The 23867-nt window shown below is 37.8% G+C and overlaps 1 protein-coding gene across 3 annotated transcripts; it reads right to left on the reverse strand.

Moving 5' to 3' along the window:
* Window positions 1-1753: 1753 nt before the first annotated feature.
* On the reverse strand, window positions 1754-10550 carry LOC103849797 (probable mediator of RNA polymerase II transcription subunit 15c). 3 transcript variants are annotated; one of them, XM_033285140.1, is made up of 10 exons: window positions 7705-10550; window positions 6866-7029; window positions 6438-6540; window positions 6247-6355; window positions 4982-6019; window positions 4691-4887; window positions 3912-4604; window positions 3646-3828; window positions 3484-3572; window positions 1754-3392 (listed from the first exon to the last, which is right to left on the reverse strand). In XM_033285140.1, the coding sequence occupies exons 2-10, from the start codon at window positions 6982-6984 to the stop codon at window positions 3194-3196; spliced, it is 2730 nt and encodes a 909-aa protein (XP_033141031.1). In that variant the 5' UTR covers window positions 6985-7029; window positions 7705-10550; the 3' UTR covers window positions 1754-3193. The 3 variants fall into 3 exon arrangements, with proteins under 3 accessions (XP_033141031.1, XP_033141033.1, XP_033141032.1); XM_033285142.1 differs by having other exon boundaries at window positions 4691-4765; window positions 4844-4887; window positions 6866-10549; XM_033285141.1 differs by having other exon boundaries at window positions 4982-6016; window positions 6866-10550.
* Between the last annotated feature and the right edge of the window lie 13317 nt (window positions 10551-23867).

The following is a 23867-nucleotide window of genomic DNA, read 5'->3' on the forward strand; positions in this document are numbered from 1 at the left end:
CGAAATGGAGATCGAGAGAGATACGAGAGCTGCGTCAAACTTCTCCCAAAGATGCGGCAGCGTCAAATTTAGGTTTAGGTTTTTTGTAAATACAAAAAAATAATAAGGGTAAAATAGTAATTACGTTTTTAGCCGCAGATTTCATGTCGCAACCGCAGGTTTTATCGGCGTCAGCCGCAGGACGCAGCGTTCGGACGCGGCGTCAGACGCAGCTTCCTGCGGCAACGAAACGAACAAGAGTTGACGCAGATTCTTGACGCTGCCGCTGCCGCTGGTACCGGCGGCAACCAAACGAACAGCGCTATAATACTCTTCAGTCTCCCTACCATGGCCTTCGTGATAGTTTTAAACAACACATTGCAGAGACTTATAGGTCGAAACTGAGTAATATACTCAGGCTTTGTCACTTTCGGAATTAGCACCACGAGTGCATCATTAGTATTCTCCGGCAACTTCCCCGTCTCAAAGAAAAGAAGGACAAACCTGATCACAGATGCACCAACGGTCTCCCAGCACTTCTGATAGAAAACTGGTTGAAACCCATCCGGACCTGGTGCCTTAAAGCTGCCCATAGCTCTCACCGCCTTCTCTACTTCCTCCGCAGAAAACATTTTGTCAAGATCCATTCTCTCTTGTCTTGTAAGCCCCACAAATCTCCTCTCCATTAGCATTTGTGTGTCTGTATCCAAATCTTCCAGAGAATATAGTTTTCTGAAATAATCCACCGCTAGCTTCTCAAGTTCATTTGCATCTGATACCCACTGAATTTCATCTTTCTTTAGCATCTCCACTCGATTTCGCTTTCTCCTAATGATTGTCGACATATGAAAGAACTTGGTATTTCTATCTCCATGCACACACCACTTCTCTCGCGACTTTTGGAGTCAGAGCACTTCTTCTTGCTCAAGGACGATCTCAAGTTCTTTTAGTAGCTCTCCCTCCTTTGCCAAGATATCATCAGAGAGGTCTTGCTCAATTTATCCTGTATCTCTGTAATCTGCCTCAACAAGTCCTCTTTCCTTCTTTGGATATTTCCGAAAACTTCTCTGTTCCACTTTCGGAGTGTCACTTCCAACCTCTGCAAAGCCTCTCTTGTATCAATATCACGATCCCATGAAGCTGTTAGCAAGTCTTGAAACTCATTGTGTTGTAGCCATGCCGCCTCAAAACGAAATGGACGTCGACGTGCATCACCCTTCACCTCCGGTGTGAGCTGTAAATACAAAGGAGCGTGGTCTGATGCTAAGAAAGGTAAATGCCTCACACTTGCCTCCTGCCACCTGAGTCTAGACTGGGCACAACATAATATTCTATCCAGCCTCTTCGCTACAAATGTGCTTTCAGTTTTCCCTCTTTTCCATGTAAACTGGTTGCCATGAAATCCCATATCAATCAGTGACATATCATTTATCCAATCACCAAACTTTAGAGAATCCTCAGACAATCTCCCATTCCCACACTCCTTTCATCTATCCTCACTATTGTGTTAAAGTCTCCCCCAACGAACACCGGGCCCTCCGCATTACGTAAAACTTCTTCTAAAGCAGCCCATAAGCCACTTCTACGGCTCGGTGAAGGGGACGCATACACAACAACCATATTAATCACCTCTGCTCCGTTCCCTATTCGAGCATGTATAAACTGATCCGACGACTTGACCACCTCAAGCTCTCCTATCTCCTCCCTTCATAACAGCCATAAACCTCCACTCTGGCCACACGCATCCACCCGAAACCACCACTCTGGGAATAAATATTACTCCCTCTCTTCCTAAATATAAGATTTTTAGGTAGAAACACATATATTAAGAAAATTATTTTTTGTCTAGAAAGTATCATTAAAACTATAAATTAATAGTATTCAACCAATTACAAAATAGACTATTAAAATATGATTGGGTACACAGTTTTTAATAAAATAAAAGTTACCTAGAAAAATGAAAACATCTTATATATTGGAACATCAAAATTCTGCAAAACATCCTACTTTCGGGAACAGAGGGAGTATATTTTTGGTTAGATGAAATTCTAGATAAATATTATAACGGCTGTAATATTTTGGGAGAAAAGTGTCCATGGAACAGGTATCCAATGCGGTGGTAGTTGTAGAAACAATTAAACCGAGTCACTAATGACTCTAGGAGTGGGAATATAATTTACCTCTTGGAATCAGCTATCATTGAAACAATGGAGGAGGGTTCTTAACAATAGTATTTTTTTTTTGTTTTTTTTTTACAACAACCGCTAAACTAAGTAACTACGTCAGCCGGTAATATCCTTAAGCAAATGTACTGCATAATGGTTATACAATTAAAATGTTACTGTGATTCTTATCATAAATGTTACTATAATGCTTAAAATTGAAATTAGTTAGTTTGGAAATGATTCACTTTGTATTGTGATAGCTAGTATCAAGATCATATTTGCTTCAAATCTCTGGAAAAAATTGAAACACGTCTTTAAATGTTATTTAAGTTAGTTAGAAACGTTGAATCAAATTATGGTCCAGTGAAAAAAGTCACCTTCAGTGTTGCGCATGCTAGTAACCATTAGTACAGGAAAGTAAGTTACACCAAATTATTTTAATATTTTAATAAAAAATTATATTATATATTTATAATTAACGTTGTATAAATATATTTTTATTTTTTTAAGAAATTAAATTCTTATTTAAAAAAAAAATCAGATTCAAATACAGGCAATTCAAATTCTACCGACCTGCGTCCATCAAAAATTAAACTTAACCCATACCTTGACATGTAATTCAAAATTTTCAAAGCTGTCTATCCGCATGCGCTCCGTAACAGATCAAAGAGAGCGGATCCCGCAAATTATGACTCAATTTCCCATCTCTACTAGACTACTAATCATGGATATTCTACAAATTGGCTTAATTGTGACATTTTACTCGGTTAGAATAGCCACCAAAATCATTTATAAATGGATAGACAATCTTTTGACCAAAAACAAAAAGATAGAAAAATCTAAATCACGATAATGTAAAATATATATTGATGTAAAATCTAAATCAAATTTAAAAATATGTTGGTATGAGCCAGACTCACATGAAAACACTATGCACTTGTATAAACATAATATTGATGTTTCTTTTACCGCAAGGCAAAGAAGAAAACCTAACTTGTGCTCTAACGTCTCCACCTGATAAGTTTTCACCTCTAGGGCTCATGAAGCTCCTAGACAGGATCCCAATGACCATAGTTAGAGCTAAAAGTGCATCCGCCATGCTGCTCAGCGTACTCAGCCATCGTCTCTCTTGCACAAACATCCCAAGCTTGAGCTATTTCTTTAAGAGACATAGGTTCTGAAAACTCCTTCATGGACAAACCGAACCTCGATCTAGTCCTCGCTGATAAATCATCATATTTGTGTAGACTGAAACACGATAAAATAAACACATAAGAAATATCAAACATGTGTAGTTCTCTCTTGTCATCAGTAAATTTCCACTAAATGTTTTTCTTACCTAGAGTCATATGAGAGTTTCTCTAGAAGAAGGATTGGGGAAGATGGGTAATTCACAGGAACTAGTAAGCGTAATGGCTGAATCTGTGACTACATTAAACATGGGAGACATAAAGAGCTGAGGAAAGAGCAGACAAGAAGTTTATAGTTTAGAGAAACTTACGATATGTCCTGACTTGTAATGAGCTTCGAATGTGTCACTGAGAGCCACAGGAGAATAAGAACACGTGACAATTGTTCCTGGAGTAACTTCACTTGGATAAACCTCTTCATTACATATGTTTACCACTGTCTCTACAAGACTCCCATTTATATCTTTGATTTCTTGCAGGAGGGTACAAGCAGGCTGCAAGATTTAGGAGGAAATGGTCTTATTTTGAAAATGAAGGTTTGATCAATCAAATGAAACTTACAGGTTCCAAAACTTACCTCAATCTTTTGAGCTTTGGAGCCAGATGATGCGGTGGAATCAGCTTCAGATTCAAGGCTACTTAACCGTTTGTAGCTACCAGTTTGTGATATGATATCTAGAGGCGGAGTGGTAGTAACTGAGTGCACAGCTTCTATCAGACGATCAATAGGCTGCTCCTGAGGTGCTGTTTGGAGTTGGTAATCATGTGAAACAAGGGACTCAACATAGATAGGCTTTTCAAGATCCACAAGATTTGGAGAGGGAGCAAGAGACTGTGATGAGGTTCCTGTGTTGTGAAATGCTGTAGAAAGAATCTGATGGTCCACAAACTGAGGAGAAGAGTAGTTCTGTATCTGAGGCTGCTGCTGGTTGGTTTGTGGTTGTTGCTGCTGCTGACTATGCAGTAGCTGGTTGAGATGATGAAATTGCTTCTCATGAAACATACAAGACTGAGGTAGACTGATATTAGAGTGTTGATTATGACCACTTGGGGATTGTTGGTGCTGCATTGGTCTCTGAGTCAAGGTCTGTCGATTCTTGGTGAACCTCAATACCTGTTCCTCATACAGACTAAACTTATCTCTGTGACTCTCTGATATATTGTCCCTATGTACATTTAAGAACATAACAACTAGTTCCAACATTGATTTGCCTACCCTTAGCTTTTCAATAGGCTCATTTTGCGTATTTTGTTGAGGAAGAGAATCAACCTGGAAATTAACACATTTTCTTATTAATATTTCTTTTGAAAAAAAAAATATATCATATTGAAACAGTTATGTTATGTCTGAAGTACCTCCCCCAATTTTTCAGATACTTTTTGGAGCAGTGTACTCAGAACAGGCAAATACTTTTCCTTGAGGGCCTTTATCTGCAGATAATAATAGGTTTCATAGGATGAATGAATCATAGTTTCTAATGTTAATACGTTAAGAAACAATGCAGATACCTTTTGATAGGTCTCCTCCTGCCAGTCCCCACCACTTGCATTTACTGTAGAATATTGAGATGTTACAAAACAATATTGGAACTTAGGACATAATGAAAAATTGTATTCATTGATGGAATGGAATAGAATGAAACATACTATATGGATTTTCCGTAGGGGCTCTCTGTAATTGATATGGCTGATTCTGTTGGTTTGCTACGTTTTGGGTTTGGTGCAAAGAGACTGCTTCATGAAGCCTTTGTGTATCATCCAAATGTTGCTGTAAGATTCTATTCTGAGGCTGTTGGTATTGTTGTAGCATCATTGGCTGAGATTGTCCCAAACCTTGGCCTTGAGTACCCAACAAACTTGACTCATACACATTAAAGTTACCAGACTGACCGCCAGGCATGTATGTCTGCTGTTGTGACGCCAAGGATGAAGAAGCATTATTACTATGAGAATAAAGGTGTTGTTGCAGGTACATAGTATGGGGGTTACTACTCTGTTGTCCCATTTCTTGAAAGCTAACAATGTTGTTCTGCTGGGAAGGCGATACTGTAAAAGCTCCTCGTTGCTCCCAGTTGTTTTGCTGTGATGTTAGATGATTCTGCTGCGTGTCTTGACCATTCATCAGTTGACTGATGAGTTGCTCGTATTCTTGTTGTTTCTGTTCTTGAGACTGCACATACATATGTCTTGGTAAGTATTGAGAGTTTTGTTGGCCTGATGATGTTAGACTAGAGTGAACAGAAGTCTGAGGAAAGGACTGCTGAATGGTAGACAATGATGTGTGATGAGGCAAATGCTGATGAATAGGTTGTTTTAACAGACTTTGCTGGTGCTGGTGCTGCTGCATGTAAGGAGGTTGTAAGTGATGGGTGTTCTCTTTTAGAAGCTGTTGATTCACTTGACTTTGAAACATGTCGTTACAACTCTGTAGCTGCTGTTGAGGCTGAGTACAAAACTGTTTTCTTCCCTGAATCTGTCTTTGAGAATTGCTGAGGAGATGTGAATGAACTCCTTCACCCATTTGAATGTTTTGGCTCTGAGCCGCGGAGACGGTTATAGGGACCTGATTTGAGAAGCCAGAAGACTGATGAATGTTGTTTTGAGGAAACCATTGTTGGCTTGTTGGAGTCTGTGTATATGACAACGAGGTGGGAAGTGATGGCCCTTGATTCAGAGCTTGAGCTGCTGTACAGATAAAGGCATCAAAAGAAAACCTGGTAAGCTAGAGTTGTAAGTAACATTTCAGTAACTTGCATGTTCTGAAACAGTTCTATATTCTAGACACAAGATGTGAGTTCTGTTCCATCATGATTTGTTTCTGATATTAGACCCACCAATAGAGAAGTTCTAGTCCAATGCAGCAATGTTAAAAAATCATAGTGGAACCAAAACAACTATTAAGTTCTTATTACCTGGATCTTGAGTAGTATTAGGTTCATTGACTAAAGAACCAGACTGCACACTTTTGAATCTTTGGTCGAAAACCATTATCTTTTCACTGATTTTCCGCAGATAATCACTCTGAAACATAGGAAAAAAAAAGATCAACAAGTGTCTTCACAAGGGCTGAGGTAATATATAGAAACCATTTGTATATTGGTACCTTATCTGTGGCCATGCCATAGATCTTACCCTCAAATTTACAAGCAGTATTGTTGATATCATTTTGGCTATGTTTAGGAAAACATATCTTCAACTTTTCCACTCTGCACACACATGAAAACAAAGAGAATATATCATAATGGAGGTGCAAAGAATATGCTAAAACTTTTTTAAAAAAGCATGAAAGGTTGATGTTAGGTTTTACAAGGCCAATAATGAATTATAATAAGTGTTTACTGGTGTAATGTAGGAATCGTTATTATGTGCAAGCTTACAAGTTCACAACTAAAGCATGAACTCTTTTACAAGAACCTTTCTCACTTTTATGAATAGAATCAAATGATCATTTATTTTTTTGGTAAACTAGAATCAAATGATCATATAGTGATACATTTGTGTATTTGTTTATTATGTGGATAGAAGTCTTACATTGCGATAATAACCCTTTTTCGTAGATCAAACTCATGCGTTGATCTCCAATCATTAGCGTTATTGGCAAGCGAGTCTCTGCCTTGTTCGTTAGGCTTCCAGTTAGAGTATCCCTCCATTAAGTCTAGCCAGCGACAAGAATGATGATCAGAGATATCGCTTAACTAGACAAACACATAGAATCCCAATTATCAACAGATTCATATTGCAGTTTCTAATACTAAAATTTAATAATAATAATAGTAATAGTAATAATAGTAATAATAATACTTAATCTTCACAATGCCAAAAGAATGATCATGCAGATTGGTGCTAAGTAGAGCATTAACTTAAAGAGAAACCATGCCTCATAGACCCAAAATCATGACCTTAATGCAACAATTTTCGAATTAGCATTACAACTTGCAAGTGTGTTTTTGTAAGACTAGAGAACTAAACGAAAATCTAAACATAAATTGCTTTGATCATATTAACACACACAAACAGGCCAAAAAGAAAATCACATGCAAATATGATCAACTTAAGAAAATCAAAGTGTACAAGAATGATATTTCAGAACCCACAAAAAAGCTCTGTTTCAGCCTTTCAGGCTTTAAACACTCTCGAGATCAGAAAAGTAAATAGATTTTAAAAGTTTAAATGCAAAAGACAAAACCCATGTTTGGTTCCACAAAACAGAAACAAGATTATCGAGCAAACTAGAAAAAGGAGGAGAAGAAACCCACGAGACCGTCGAGATCGATAACTTGTGGAAGAAGAGAGCAAGAACATATCAAACTGAGATAGAATCACAGGAATTTTAGAGAGAGAGAGAGAGATAAGAGAAGAAGGGAACAAACCTAAGGTCAGACGTAAAAGAGCGGAGAGATTGAAGAACAGAGACTATTACACGTAGGAGGGATGTGACTTACATATATATAGTATCTGCTTTCCTCCCTTATTTTATAGTCAATTTAAAAAAAAATTTCATTCCATATATTAGAATATTGGGAATCCATCACTATATTCAAATATTGGGAATACATGCAAAGTAAGACACATATGAAAAGTACTCGGCCTTGTTTAGTAACAAATCTCTGTATATTTTCTCTCATTTGACTTCAAAATTGGATTTGGAACAACTAAAGCAAGAAACTATCATCTACCATTTTTGGAAAAGTAGTTATGATAGTTTCAACTCGATATTACGGCAGTTTAATTAGAATGAACATAGTTATTTTGCAAGCAAACGCATATCATGATGACTAAAATAAATAATTAACTATGTTAATGCCTTACGGTATTTATATTTGGTGAATTTGACAATAATTTTCACCAATTAAATATTTAATATAATTGGTGAAAGATTCACCAATGAAGATGACTTTACATATGGAACAAATGGTTGTTATAATATGTTGGAGGGTATTGGTGCTTAGGCTTACAATAATAACAAATACATGTGTTGATGAGAAATAATTTTTTACAACATTGCGTGTAGCAGAAAACTAACGCAAATTCATGGAGATTTATCCCTTAGGAGTGATGCCTAAGAAAGTTAATGTTACAAGGGAATAAAAATCGTTAGTGATCCCTTAGAAATCATTAGAAATCGTTCATGTTGCAATTATATATGTTTTTATTACTAAAACAATTCTTCCAAATTTTATGATGTTTTAAAAAAAAATTTGTAATACATTTGTTTGTTAATATATACCAAATTTTAGAAATATTATTTGTTTTACGTTTTGATAGTTATATACCTAAAAAAAATTTCTCTTAATTTTATAGAATTTGATTTAATATATATTAACCAAAAAAAAGATTAAAAATATTTCCAAGATTATAATTTAAAATATATACATATATATTATTTTATTTAATCTTAAATTTTACATATAAATAAATTAAAATTAAAAAATGAATATTGTAAAAAAATAATAAAATATAAAAATTAACAAAATTTGATTATAATTTAAATTTTAAATATTTTATTTTTGTACATGTCATAGAAAAATACCTAGTATATTTAAAAGTACGGAGTAATGGGCTTAAGTCAAGTTGCTCAAAGTAGTGCAGAAAATAGAGAAGTATAATAACATATGGCTAACGGTATACAGTATAACCTCTTTAAATTAATAATCTATAAATTAATATACACTAAAAATTTCTATAAAACAATATAATTTTATAGTCTCAAATTGAGATTTTGTTTCAATTAGTATATCAATAAATTAATATTTTTATAAATTAATAAAAAAATTATAGTTTTGGTGTAGTCCAACATTATTAATTTATAGAAGTGTCATTGTATTTGTTTCAGAAAGTGGTCTACTGTGTGATGATTTTTTCCTTTCACACACACGGACACGGACACTATAATTCTAAGCATAATAAACATCTCTAACTCCAAATGTAATATGAAACATAATTGCAGCTAATCAAAGGCCCGCTAATTGAACAATGGCTTTGTTGAACTACATAGAGAGAATATAGCTCAGTAGGGCTTGAATTTAGTACATAAGCCCATATAATTTAAGTATGGAATAATGAAATTTGATGCAAATTAATAGAATAGCCCAAATAATTTAATATAGAAGCCCATATAAGCTCGTACGAATATTATTGTAATTTGGGGACATTTTTTGTAGCTTAAACTAGCAAGTACTCTTTGTATATTGTATGATGTTTTACATCAAACCAACATATCAGTCTTGATTTTATACAGTTACATTGACTGAATCATTGCTTTTTTGGGATCAAAATCTTTTTTTCCAGAAAAAACTTTCTAAACTCGTATTAGTCAATTTTTGTAAGTTTTTTTCTTAATGAATTTTCTTGTGACATCTAATAAGAGTTTGTAGTTTTGTTCTTCAGTCCACTGGAACCCCCTTTTTTTTTAAGTCCACTGGAACTTTTTTTTGTTATAAATGTTTAATTTGTTTCATTTTCTAATTTTCTTAGTCTAAAAAGAAAAATGAAATGATTTTTAATCTAAATGTTAAATCAATCCACCGAAAATTGCAAGCGATACATAAGGAACTGGCTATATATTAAGTTGGAGATGAAGATTCGTGATTCAGTTTTTACAGTTTTTACTGTAATTTAATCAATTAGAGAAATTTCGTGTGAAAGAGAATCACAAGGAAGACATAATGGAGACGAAGGAAAAAACCGGCTAGTGATCACATCAAGGCACGTTGCTATTAGCGCACAGATCGTACCATAAGGACACAGAATTGATTTGGAATCAATAAGCCCACGAGGGGGCAACGTGAATTTGGGGCTAACACTCACCTTTTTCCTCTTTTGTTCTCTTCGTCATTCATTACATACCTATCAATTTCATATACACATGCGTTTGTAACTATATGCATGATCAATTATAATAGTATATATTATATCCAAAAAAAATCTATAAAATCATTTTTGTGGAAATGGTTGAATAGTCCTGAGTATTTTGTTTTTCCTGAACGTAGAACACTTATATTAAAATTAACGGTCCAAAGGAGGTTGATATTACGTATCACACCAATTAACCTAATGTGCACACTACCACAATCGAATGATATGTCGATGTAGCACTTTAGGATTGAATCCACAGAGACCAACTATTACACTTTATCTTTATGGGATCAATATCAAGCTAAAACAATATTGGGGTTTTAAAGTTGATTTCGTAACAAGCAAGTAAAAAGATTAATTAAAGATTTCAGATGATTAAAAATGCTAGCCTAGGGTGGTTTCATCGGGTGTTAAACAAGTGTGAGCCAAACAATTATTCAAGTTTAATTAAGATCAAGTCTAGAACTCGGATCACTCAAGTAGAACAGCCCACTGTCGTGGTACTGCTCCCTATGTTGATCGATCTTGATACCTAAACTCTCGTTTGGATCAAGATGCGACAGCAAGCAATAGAGGTCAAGTCCGATATATTCACAAAACACCCTAACATCTACTTTCGCTGGTTAGGGATGCAATGCTCATTCAAGTTATGTCTAGCAACCTATAACACTTTTGATGAATAGATTAAACCTAGAATCAGGCACTAAGTGGTTAACTTGATGCAAGCCTTAAGAACAACAATGAATGAAGACAATCGATTTATAACTTATTTATGTCAATCTCACGGATCTAACACCCTAACACCCTAGACTAAGCAAACTGACTACTCAGCCATGGAGCAAGAAAACACAGAGACAGAGATATAAAGCAACATGAAATATGATTGAAATAAAGTAATAGGGTTCAGGGGGTTCTTCTCTAAATCGAGAGAGATGGCCTTCTCCCTTTACAAAGTAGCAAAATCTCAAGTCTCCAACTCTAAGGTCTGGTTTCTTGTCTCCAAAACAGGGTAGAATGTAAAAAGAAAGAGAAAAATATGATATATCAAAGCCACAGGCGGCTGGGAGAGAAAATAGGGATAGTTAGGGCAAATCCCGTAATGATTGTAGTTTCCTTAAAAATCTCTGCCGCTGGAACACTCACTCGGAAGAGTCACTCGGGTTGCTCCGCTATCCGGAACAGTCATCAAGACTGTTCTGCGTGAAAACTACCAAATTGCATTGTTTTCTGCCTCTTTTGTTCCAGCTGGTCCATCTCCTATCTAATGCAACTCCAGACCTGTAATGATTCCAAAAGGACTAGGAAGACTCGATAAAGACTTGAAAACCAATTTAAAAGAATATATACAAGATGTATAAAACACCATATATCAATTCCCCCAGACTTAGATCCTTGTTTGTCCTCAAACAATGTCAAGTATCAAGAACAGGGAGAAAGGTTTGAAAGTGTGGGAACTCTCCTATTCTCAGCAACCATACTTTAACCACGAATCTCTGAACCATACAAGCAGTAAAACTAGGACAACACACCCTTACCGGAACCCCACTGACTGCTGTCCAAAAATCGGCTCCATACTCTTCATCTCAAACCTGAAAAAGTAACACTATCGAGACAGAACTCCCTACATTCATTTAAGAGTAGCGTGAGCTTCTCATCATAGGCATCATTCAGGGTGGACGGTCTAGGTGTGGAACAGGCTATTTAATGGTGGAGTTAAAAGTGTTTAGGGGCTACCATTTCATTGAAGAGGATGCAGGATATCACACAAAATGGCAAGAGAGGATAGATCCATTGATGTCCACAGCCTCTACTCGTTTTTGCTCTATCTGGTGCGACTGTTCTGATGATAGAACATGCAACTGATTGTTCTGCTTTCCACTTTCCTCTACACACTCTTCAATACTTGGTACCAACTTCTTGCTCGACTTTTCCAGTGGCTCCATGTTTCTTTTCTTTTTTCCCCTTCTCCATCACATTAATCTCGTTTTTTTTTTTTTGAATATTGTTATGGTGATGTGACGAAGAAGGAGGTAATACATGATCGTTCTGAGTGCCACTGGTGGTTCTGATTTCGCGACCATTCTGGTTCTCCACCCCTGCTCTTGCGCAGTTCATTGGTTATGGAGCGGTTGCTCCCTTAATCTGCTTGTTCTCCTTTCTTACTGAATTTCTATAACAGTAACGAGTAGCAGGCTGCGTTGATCCTTTCTTCTCCGACCTTTTTGCACATATCTGCACATATGACACTGAAAAACAAATACATGAAGGTGGAATAAAGGCTAAGGTGCAGGGTGGGAACTAGCTAAACATGAGCTAGCTACTCAGGATCAGCAAGATGGATAAAAAGGGTAAGAAGTCATGAGTGTGTTCTCGTTTCCCTGATCTAATGCCCATAACAAGAAGAATTTCAGTCAAGATTATGTTAAGTAAGGTGGAGTTAAGTCTACCCAGTGTAACCTGATCGGCTGAGAACTTCTGGAGAATCAAGTGAGATATATCAGAGTGTTCCAGATCCACATGTGTGTCTTTCGCCACTGCTAAGGTCACTGAATAAGATAACTAAAGCACGAGGTGGTCAGTGATCAACACAGAATAAGGTCCTAATTCCCACAAAATTTTGATTGGTTCAATAAAAACTTACTCAAATTGACCCAAAAGAAAAACAAAAGAAAGAAACGAGTTAGTAAACGATGAAAACCCTCCCCCAGACTTACTTCACAACGTCCCTGGTGTGAAAATAAATCAGAGAGAAGGAGAAAACAAGAATAAATTTTATTTTTTTTTTGGGTCGAGATACTTACCTGGCGCGGAGCAGCCTGACAGAGCAAGACGCGGTTGCTCCGGTAAAGGATGCTCTGGAATAAGAGCAGCCAGCTGCTTGCTCCAGTCAAGGGTCTCGGATTTTCTGATTTATGTCCTGAGACTCAACAAACTAAAAACAAAAATAAGTAAAAAGAAAATTCTAATGTTAATGACACTTACCAGTGGGTTGCCTCCCACCAAGCGCTTGGTTTAAGTCTCTAGCTTGACTTGGTGACTGGGATCAATCGGGTTGAGCAGGAGGGCTTGTTCCAAAACAAGCTCCACAATCAGACATGTTCAGCTCCAGAACTCTGCTCAACAACCCTTTCACAGCAGCTTTCCCTTTCTCCTTCAGCTCATGTGTGAGAATAGCTCTTACTTTAGAGAAAGGTTTAGAGGTACCCTTGCACTTTACCTCATACTCAATGGAGTTCTCATCACACTTGAGAGGTATCAAAGTCATTGTAGGATCTCCCTTGATCATTTTCTTCTGGACTTTCTGTTTCACTCTTGAATTCCCTCTAAATTTAGTAGGATCAGTGCTAGGATCTTCATCAGAGAACAGCCTGCTCTCACCCTTATCACCATGCTCCTTCTCTAGAACAATCTTCAGCTTTTTTACATAAGATGCGAGAGGCGTGTGATGAGGAAGATCTGGTGGGTACAGCTTTGTAGAAAACTTTCTTGTTGATGTTGGAGAAGCAGACTGTAATAACCCTCATGAGCCAGTTAATTTTTGGTCGAGAAAAACTCCGCTCGACCAGTTTTGAGTTGGTCGATCAGATTTAAAAATAAAGTCGACCCGGTGAATTAATACCTCGACGGGACTGTCTTGTGGTCGAAAGGCCTCTCATTGATAGTTCTGGTAGAGTGTTAATAATGTTGGTCGAATTTTATTTAAGCTAGGCAAGCTTAGTTGAAAGCAAGACGAGATTCGAAGGATGAGAAATTTTAGTCGAAAACTGTCCGAAATTGTCGTTAAGTTTCTTAACTAAATTCCGACCAGTCTAATACCTTCACCAGCTATTCTTCTTGCTTTCTCAGTAAATCAGTCACATGAGCTGCACCTACCTGCTTGCTTGCTTCACTAAAGTCACATGAAAGTCACAAGCTGGTTGCTTGTTTAATAAAAACAAAATAATCTTTCTTCAAAGGAGGGAAAGGACAGCAACTTGCTTTGGTTTAAGTAAACCCTCACCTGAAGCAACTTCTTATGTTATAAAACACCATCTTCTCTCCTCTGGACGTTCATAACCTGCAAGAAAAACCAGAGAAAAATTCAGAGAGAAAGAGAGAAAGAAGAGAGAAAAATTTGTGAGAAAAACTAGTTGAAAAATTCAGAAACAAAATTTAGAGAAGAGAATTGAGCATGGACAAACCTTTCTCACCATCCTGTGACTTTATCCAGTGTGTACTGGTGTGGTTAAGAGCTGAAGGTTTGGTGTCCAAGAGTTTAGAATTACCCATATTCTTCAGCCTTTGATTTTGATCGGTAAGATGGTTGTGGATCAGTTTCTTTGAGAAGTTTTGTTGGTTTACCTACACTGGAGATAAATTCTGAATAAATCCAACCATGGATTCTTGAGGTATTGATCAGGTTAATTCGTGGTTAACTTGAAGAGAGACAACCAGTCAAGTTTAATTAGTTGAGTAAAACCGGTAAGCTTCAGCTTCTTGATTCAGCTATGTTTTGATGAGAACCAATTGCTGTATGTTGGTTAACCTGTCAGGATCAGTTGTCTAAGGTCTTGTTCTCTTCAGTCTTGGTTGGTTTATGATTTAATCAGTCTCATAGAACCAGTAGACGAACTGATAAGAATTATGGGAATTAAACCGAACTGATTTGATCTTGTTTAGAACTGAAATGAGCTGAGTATGTTCTGATCTGATCTGAGCCGAGCTGAACATGGTATCAATCTGTCTTGAACCGAACTGATATGAGAGAACTGAACTGAAATGTTATGAACTGAGTTGAGTTTCTTCTTGAACCAGACTAGTGAACCTTATGTTCCAACTGTTATGTTTTGAATTCAGATGGCCAAGGAGAGTATTCGGATCAGCCGGATCCTTATGATGGTTCTAAACCGAGAGTGATCCAGAAGTGAAGTGTGATTAGCTTGAGCTCGAGTCTAGTCTTCCTTAGCCAATCTCATGGATTTAAAGGTGAGTCTAGATGATGAATGAATTATGAATGAGTATGCATGATTGCATATTGAATATTGAATATGGTTGATTAATTAAGAATTAATCATGAATTAATTAAGGGATAATCATTGATTAATTAAGGATTAATCATAAATTAATTAAGGAGTAATTATGGTTGATTGATTAAGTATTCTCCCTTGATCTATATTTATATATGAAGTATTTATCTAGTTTAAATACTTAAGAATTAATAAGAATAATTCTTTGAGGTTATCCCGAGCCTTAGTACTTGTTCTCAAGTACTAATCTATAAGTATTCTATTAATAAGTGTGAATCATGTGAAGTCTTATTGTATACTCACTCTCCCGAAAGTCCCGCATTACCGTGAATTGGTCCTGCGATATGGATCAAGGTCATGAAGACACGATGATGGGGTCGCACCCTGGAGGCCGTGTAACTGCATGCAGCGTTGGATGTTCTATCTTGGAATATCTGATGGAGATGATGGTTATATTTATTCCCCGTTAGGCTCGGTTAGCCTTGGTGGTTTTCCGGGTTTAGCATATATATATATATATATTAAGAGTATGAGTGATTGGCGGGTATCGTGGAGGTGATGTTTAAGATAGATTCACATGGATGGATTGAGAGGCCTTATAATTATATTAATTATGGAATATAATTCCACTGCATTCAAATGGTGTCGCTTGCTCGGGATACTATTGATATGTGTTTGGGTGTGGGATTAGACTCACTGAGTAAACTAGTTACTCATGACTCATTTGATATGCAGGTAACCAGTAGGTGGGAGACCTTTACTCTAGGACGGGAAGGAACGGCATTAGCCAGCGGTAGTTTTATTATCCTTGCAGTCGTTTTGATATACTTTATGTATAAGGTTTGTTGACCGAAAACCTCGAGGTTAATCTATAAGATTTTGTAAGATTCTTTTAAATGAATAAGTATATAGTGTATAAAGAATGTTTTTAAAGTACGGGTTCCAAATGATATTAGTCCTTGTCCGGACGAACCAACTATTGGGTATTACTCTTAAGGTTGTAAAGCCTCGGGTTGTACCTAATAGGATATGTGTACTTAGGCGGTTGGCCTAAGGTACCTGGATTTATTTCGGGAACTTCGGGTTAGTCGTTTATGTACACATTGTGGCTTCTCGGTTTGGTTTCAGTTACGAGTGATCGGCTGTGCATGTTCTTGTTTGATTGTTGCACGGCTGGTCGAGTCAACTTATACTTAGACCAGATCGGGGGTGTCACAAAGGTGGTATCAGAGCATGGTTATACGATGCTTGAATGGGACTTGTTTCAAACGTTTTTCGAGTCAAAATGAGTCGCAAGGATAATTCGGATGTGCTGGCTAGTTCCTTCATATTAAGATAGATAGTCATGGGTAGTTACCTTACTGTTATCTTTCATACGAGATGCATCAAGACAAGCTCGACGGAGTGGAGTGTTCTTACCAATTTTGATCCTGTTAAGATCGAGATTCCTACAATCATGATTGAGCTTTCTACCGTCATGATTCGGTTTGTTATCGTCATGTTTTGGTTCAATCCGGTCATGCTTCAATCCATTATCATCATGCTCGGGTGAGCTAACGATGTGCTCGTGTTTGCTACCATCATGCTCGGAGTTGGTATCATCATGCTTTCTCGCGGTTCCTACAATTTCTAGTGTGGATACCGATATTCAAAGATATATGAGACAGAGTTGACACATCAATTACATCTTTGGCCCGTGTTTTATTGAAGTCAAAGTTGACGTTGTTGGTGATGATCCGGTTCAGAATATCCGACTTCATATGACTTATTCTTTCGGCTGCTCAGTTCAATCCAGCTTATGCCCAAACGTACCAGAACCAGAGACGTACAAGCCTGATTGATTCAGCACTTGTTTCAATCTTAACGTTGGTGGCGGAGATAGTTCAGCAGTAGTTTAAGACGATGGACGCACCAGCACCATTCCGTTGCAACAAGACATCTTGAAGTTTGTGAACAAGATAAAGAAGTTGGGACAACACCGACAAGTACTAAACCATTTGATGTAGATTTTGTATAGAGGAAGATTTCGAATGCAACACTAGGAGCAGAACAACTAACATGGCCCATTGTTCACAAAATTGCAAGAAATATATGGAACCATACATCATCAAGAATGATACAGTAAGTTGGTGATTAAGCGTCAAGCATCTTTTGGAAAATGTTAGTCCAAGTTAGGCGGATTTCTTTCAAGAGTTCAAGATGGAGTGTTTTCTACCCAAAACATGGGAGCGATATGGAATTCGCACAGTGAGATGTTTCCGCCAAGATTTTGAAGTCAAGTTAATCTGATTTATCCATTATGGTTTGGAGGATGAGCTAAAGATCATGAAGATGTACTATTGTGACTTAGCCATTAATCTCAGAGTAACCCAAACTATAAAGCTTAAGAGCTATGAGGAGTTGGTGGAGGATCACATGAATTCTATAGAAGCCGTTTTTACTGAAGAAGTTTACTAAGTCATGCAGATTATTTAATTATCAACCTATTCAGATAGAAGGTCAGTTTCAAGTAATGAAACAAGAAAGTCGATGGAGATAATTTTTGTTGGACGTTTCATCAGATCAAGACCGAGGACCCTGAGTTGTTTTGGTTTTGGCTAGAAAGGAGAGTAAGGTGATGATTGTTCAAGTATATAAAATCCTCGATCGCTTACGTCATTTGCGCTTCGGTGGTGCCAGTAATGAGTACAGAGGTTATCCTACCATGGCCGATGAAGTTACCCGATCTTTTTGCCTATACCTAGGGTACCGCTTGTTAAACTTGTTCGCTTTCCTTACCATTAGTCACTACCTAAGTGTTTGGCTATTTGGGTAGAGCCTACACTTTATAGTTGCCTGGACCGTCAAAACCTCTGAAAAGGTCCAATCACAGGTTTGCTTCTTATCCCATTGCGTGTTGTGTGCATTTTAAAAATTTATGAATGATTAAATAAATTAGTGAAGGAGTGATCAAGGTGTCGTATGAGACCTTGCCTATGGACGGAATTTTCCGCCCATATTGTGTTTGATGCGGGAACAACACATAGATGTAGTTCTCGGGTAGTGTCATTGTTTTAGGAAGGATTCACTTTAGTGAATTCAGGTACACTGTTCTTATTCGTGGAAGTACTGGCTGCCATTTAGAGTTATGGTATGCCTTCGTATCCCATCCCCATTCCTTAGTACTTCCATTAGAGCGGTTTGTTTCTATCTAGAATGAGATTGGCTATCTAGTTATCGAGCTCAATTAGGATGTTGTTGAGGAAGGAAGTCTTTGAGAGATGACCAGTTACCGTTGGCCTGCAGTCGTATTCTACTAAGTGTTGGAGCCTCGCTCATATCAGTCTGGAGAGAATAGATAACCTTCAAGATTGCAAGTAGAAAATCAAGATGGCTTATTCATTCGTATTTGAGGAACTCAGTTGAACGATGAGAATCTAAGGAATTCATAGAAGGAACTGGGTGAAGAGAATTTGAAGAATAGTATGAGGACTGTGTCATGTACAAGTTCATAAAGTGGAGATGTGGGAGAAGGAACCCAAATTCAACCTAAAATTAAGCAGATGTGAAGTAAATCCCAAGGAAGATTGAAGAGTGCAAGGAAAAAGGTATAACCATAAGGCATATGGGAATGCTCAAGTTGTTAAGAATTAGAAGATGTATTAACAGAGAAAGTGTGAAGTCATCATACAAGAGTACTTCGTTGGTAAATCAAGTTTGGTATAGGCGGACTTGTTGATTCCTCAGTTACTAGACAGAAGAAGGAAATCAGAAAGTAATAGAACAAGACTTGGATATGCGAAACTTCAGTGAGATTGAGTCGTTCAGAAGTTTTTGAAGAGTATCTCAGATAGATAAGAAGGGTATGGAATACTGTAAGGAAATCATTCCTGGAATAAGTGTGTGTGTGTGTATTTGAGAGTGGCACCCTTGGTCTGAATCATGTTAGCGTGATTGATCGTGCATGTTCTTGTTTGATTGTTGCACGGTTAATCAAGTTGACATTGACCAGACTGAAGATGTTACCTTCACGTATGGCACATCACCTGACGTTCCATATTTCCATGTTATTGAACTGGAGGAAAGCAGATAGAAAGTTTCAGAAGTAATGGTATTCAGAGATTCAACGATGTCAAAGGAAGTATGTAGACCGCAGTATATGAAAGTTATGTGCGATGAAGAATTGGTTATCGTGAAAGTGTTTGCTCAGAAAAGAAAGAATTATTTTAGAAAAGTTGGGGAAATCCGCAAATCTGTTATTTGGTATGTACCGAGTTGTTCAGAATTGAAATGGTTATCTGTTGACCGGAACTTCTTTTAGTTATGCTATTGGTGAGCCGATTTTGCGTAATCTTATATCAGACCCAGTATGATAGAACTGCTGAGACAAGAAAACTTGTAACCCTATTTAGCCTATCCTAAAGGTCCTTTGCGGATAGGTGAGCACCATATCAGAAGATTGGAGAAAAGGAAAAATTTGTAAAAGTTCAAGTATTTGGGGAACCATCAGTTGTTTTGACACGGGCAGATGAGGATAAGTTCAGAGTTGGTTATCTTAAACTTCTTGCAGAGACTCCAGTGTTCAGTAAAAGTCTGTACAGCTATGTTTTGAGAATTCGGGGACGAATTCTTTTAAGGGGGGAAGAATGTAATAACCCTCACGAGCCAGTTAATTTTTGGTCGAGAAAAACTCCGCTCGACCAGTTTGGAGTTGGTCGATCAGATTTAAAAATAAAGTCGACCCGGTGAATTAATACCTCGACGGACTGTCTTGTGGTCGAAAGGCCTCTCATTGATAGTTCTGGTAGAGTGTTAATAATGTTGGTCGAATTTTATTTAAGCTAGGCAAGCTTAGTTGAAAGCAAGACGAGATTCGAAGGATGAGAAATTTTAGTCGAAAACTGTCCGAAATTGTCGTTAAGTTTCTTAACTAAATTCCGACCAGTCTAATACTTCACCAGCTATTCTTCTTGCTTTCTCAGTAAATCAGTCACATGAGCTGCACCTACCTGCTTGCTTGCTTCACTAAAGTCACATGAAAGTCACAAGCTGGTTGCTTGTTTAATAAAAACAAAATAATCTTTCTTCAAAGGAGGGAAAGGACAGCAACTTGCTTTGGTTTAAGTAAACCCTCACCTGAAGCAACTTCTTATGTTATAAAACACCATCTTCTCTCCTCTGGACGTTCATAACCTGCAAGAAAAACCAGAGAAAAATTCAGAGAGAAAGAGAGAAAGAAGAGAGAAAAATTTGTGAGAAAAACTAGTTGAAAAATTCAGAAACAAAATTCAGAGAAGAGAATTGAGCATGGACAAACCTTTCTCACCATCCTGTGACTTTATCCAGTGTGTACTGGTGTGGTTAAGAGCTGAAGGTTTGGTGTCCAAGAGTTTAGAATCACCCATATTCTTCAGCCTTTGATTTTGATCGGTAAGATGGTTGTGGATCAGTTTCTTTGAGAAGTTTTGGTGGTTTGCCTACACTGGAGATAAATTCTGAATAAATCCAACCATGGATTCTTGTGGTGTTGATCAGGTTAATTCGTGGTTAGCTTGAAGAGAGACAACCAGTCAAGTTTAATTAGTTGAGTAAAACCGGTAAGCTTCAGCTTCTTGATTCAGCCATGTTTTGATGAGAACCAATTGCTGTATGTTGGTTAACCTGTCAGGATCAGTTGTCTAAGGTCTTGTTCTCTTCAGTCTTGGTTGGTTTATGATTTAATCAGTCTCATAGAACCAGTAGACGAACTGATAAGAATTATGGGAATTAAACCGAACTGATTTGATCTTGTTTAGAACTGAAATGAGCTGAGTATGTTCTGATCTGATCTGAGCCGAGCTGAACATGGTATCAATCTGTCTTGAACCGAACTGATATGAGAGAACTGAACTGAAATGTTATGAACTGAGTTGAGTTTCTTCTTGAACCAACTAGTGAACCTTATGTTCCAACTGTTATGTTTTGAATTCAGATGGCCAAGGAGAGTATTCGGATCAGCCGGATCCTTATGATGGTTCTAAACCGAGAGTGATCCAGAAGTGAAGTGTGATTAGCTTGAGCTCGAGTCTAGTCTTCCTTAGCCAATCTCATGGATTTAAAGGTGAGTCTAGATGATGAATGAATTATGAATGAGTATGCATGATTGCATATTGAATATTGAATATGGTTGATTAATTAAGAATTAATCATGAATTAATTAAGGGATAATCATTGATTAATTAAAGATTAATCATGAATTAATTAAGGAGTAATTATGGTTGATTGATTAAGTATTCTCCCTTGATCTATATTTATATATGAAGTATTTATCTAGTTTAAATACTTAAGAATTAATAAGAATAATTCTTTGAGGTTATCCCGAGCCTTAGTACTTGTTCTCAAGTACTAATCTATAAGTATTCTATTAATAAGTATGAATCATGTGAAGTCTTATTGTATACTCACTCTCCCGAAAGTCCCGCATTACCGTGAATTGGTCCTGCGATATGGATCAAGGTCATGAAGACACGATGATGGGGTCGCACCCTGGAGGCCGTGTAACTGCATGCAGCGTTGGATGTTCTATCTTGGAATATCTGATGGAGATGATGGTTATATTTATTCCCCGTTAGGCTCGGTTAGCCTTGGTGGTTTTCCGGGTTTAGCATATATATATATATATATTAAGAGTATGAGTGATTGGCGGGTATCGTGGAGGTGATGTTTAAGATAGATTCACATGGATGGATTGAGAGGCCTTATAATTATATTAATTATGGAATATAATTCCACTGCATTCAAATGGTGTCGCTTGCTCGGGATACTATTGATATGTGTTTGGGTGTGGGATTAGACTCACTGAGTAAACTAGTTACTCATGACTCATTTGATATGCAGGTAACCAGTAGGTGGGAGACCTTTACTCTAGGACGGGAAGGAACGGCATTAGCCAGCGGTAGTTTTATTATCCTTGCAGTCGTTTTGATATACTTTATGTATAAGGTTTGTTGACCGAAAACCTCGAGGTTAATCTATAAGATTTTGTAAGATTCTTTTAAATGAATAAGTATATAGTGTATAAAGAATGTTTTTAAAGTACGGGTTCCAAATGATATTAGTCCTTGTCCGGACGAACCAACTATTGGGTATTACTCTTAAGGTTGTAAAGCCTCGGGTTGTACCTAATAGGATATGTGTACTTAGGCGGTTGGCCTAAGGTACCTGGATTTATTTCGGGAACTTCGGGTTAGTCGTTTATGTACACATTGTGGCTTCTCGGTTTGGTTTCAGTTACGAGTGATCGGCTGTGCATGTTCTTGTTTGATTGTTGCACGGCTGGTCGAGTCAACTTATACTTAGACCAGATCGGGGGTGTCACACAGACTCTCTTGTTGGGCATATCGATGGTTGCTCCAACAGTAGCCATGAATGTTCTTCCAAATATTAAAGGCATCTTATGATCCTTGTTCATCTCAACAACTGGAAACTCAGCAGGAACAATGCATTCCCCTACTTGAACATGAAGGCTGCGGATGGTTCCATATGGGACTGCTCTGGAAGAGTTTGCAAAGGTCAGGGTCAGCTGAGAACGCTCAACATCAGCAATACCTAAATCGTCTACAATAGCCTTTGAGACGAGATTCACACAAGAACCAGAGTCACACAGAGCATCCTTGAAGGTTGTTCCTGCGATGGAGCATGGGAAAACAAACTTTCCAGGATCATCAAACTCAGGCAATACCTTCAATGCTGGTGTAGACAATGCTTTGATATAGAGGACCTTGATCTCCTCTTGAGTCTCTCTACAGTATTTAAAGAACTGGAGCAATGGACGAATCTGCAGAGCATCTTCGAATGCAAGTTCTTTAGGTAGCCTTCTCACCATCTTGTTAAAACCTATCAACTGCTCTTCACTAATGGGATCCATCAGATGTCAAGGTGGAATTGGATAGGGAACCTTGGGAACATAGACTCGAGATGGTGGAGTCTCAGCAGGTTCGCTAGGAGCAGTCACTCCAGAGCTAGCAGACTGCTCTGCTCTCTCTTCTGCACCTGGAGCAGTCTCAGCAAACGGCTGTTCTATTGCATTACAATGCTCAGTCCTAGGATTTTTATCAGTTCTTCCAGGGAGCGTCTTTTGTTGCCTCTTGACACTCTCAGTTGTTTGAGCAAGCTGAACATCGATCTTTCTTATGTGGATCGCAAGATTGTCATACTTGTTATTCAGCTCAGTGAATATGTTGCCCATCCTGGTATCCATTTCTGTGGTTACCTGATTCAACGCCTTGGCCTGAACCTGCTGACCCTGCAACAATTGTTGCATCATCATACCCAGACCCTTCAGCTCATCTGGTTGACTGTTCCCGTCAGCTGGAATAGCTTGCTGATTGCTCTGCGGTTGCCGCTTGTTCTGGTTCTGAATATCCCCAGCCATAGCTTGCTCCATGCTGAAGACGTGCCCTTGGTTGTTTTTCAGTAGCTGATCAACCTTGGCAGTCAGCTCATCTATTTTCTAGGCGTCAGAACTGTTCCCTTTCATGGAACAATCACTCTCTTCTTTTTTATTAGCTGAGCTAGCAGCCATGTTCTCAATCAGCTTAAACGCTCCAGCAGTGGTTTGAGTCATGAAATCTCCATTGCTCGCAGAGTTTAGAGCACCTTGGTATTTCCAGTCCACTCCATCATAGAATATGTCCAGGAGATAATCATCATCA

Source organism: Brassica rapa, chromosome A02, assembly GCF_000309985.2.
Source record: "Brassica rapa cultivar Chiifu-401-42 chromosome A02, CAAS_Brap_v3.01, whole genome shotgun sequence".
NCBI classification, from domain to species: domain Eukaryota; kingdom Viridiplantae; phylum Streptophyta; class Magnoliopsida; order Brassicales; family Brassicaceae; genus Brassica; species Brassica rapa.

Bases quoted from the DNA above. Each gene is read 5' to 3' on its own strand.
- LOC103849797 (XM_033285140.1), bottom strand. From the start codon at position 6,984: ATGGAGGGATACTCTAACTGGAAGCCTAACGAACAAGGCAGAGACTCG. The intron at 6,541-6,865 runs GTAAGACTTCTA...ATGTGTGTGCAG, and splicing joins AAAAGGGTTATTATCGCAAT to AGTGGAAAAGTTGAAGATAT. The intron at 4,888-4,981 runs GTATGTTTCATT...AATATTCTACAG, and splicing joins CCCTACGGAAAATCCATATA to TAAATGCAAGTGGTGGGGAC.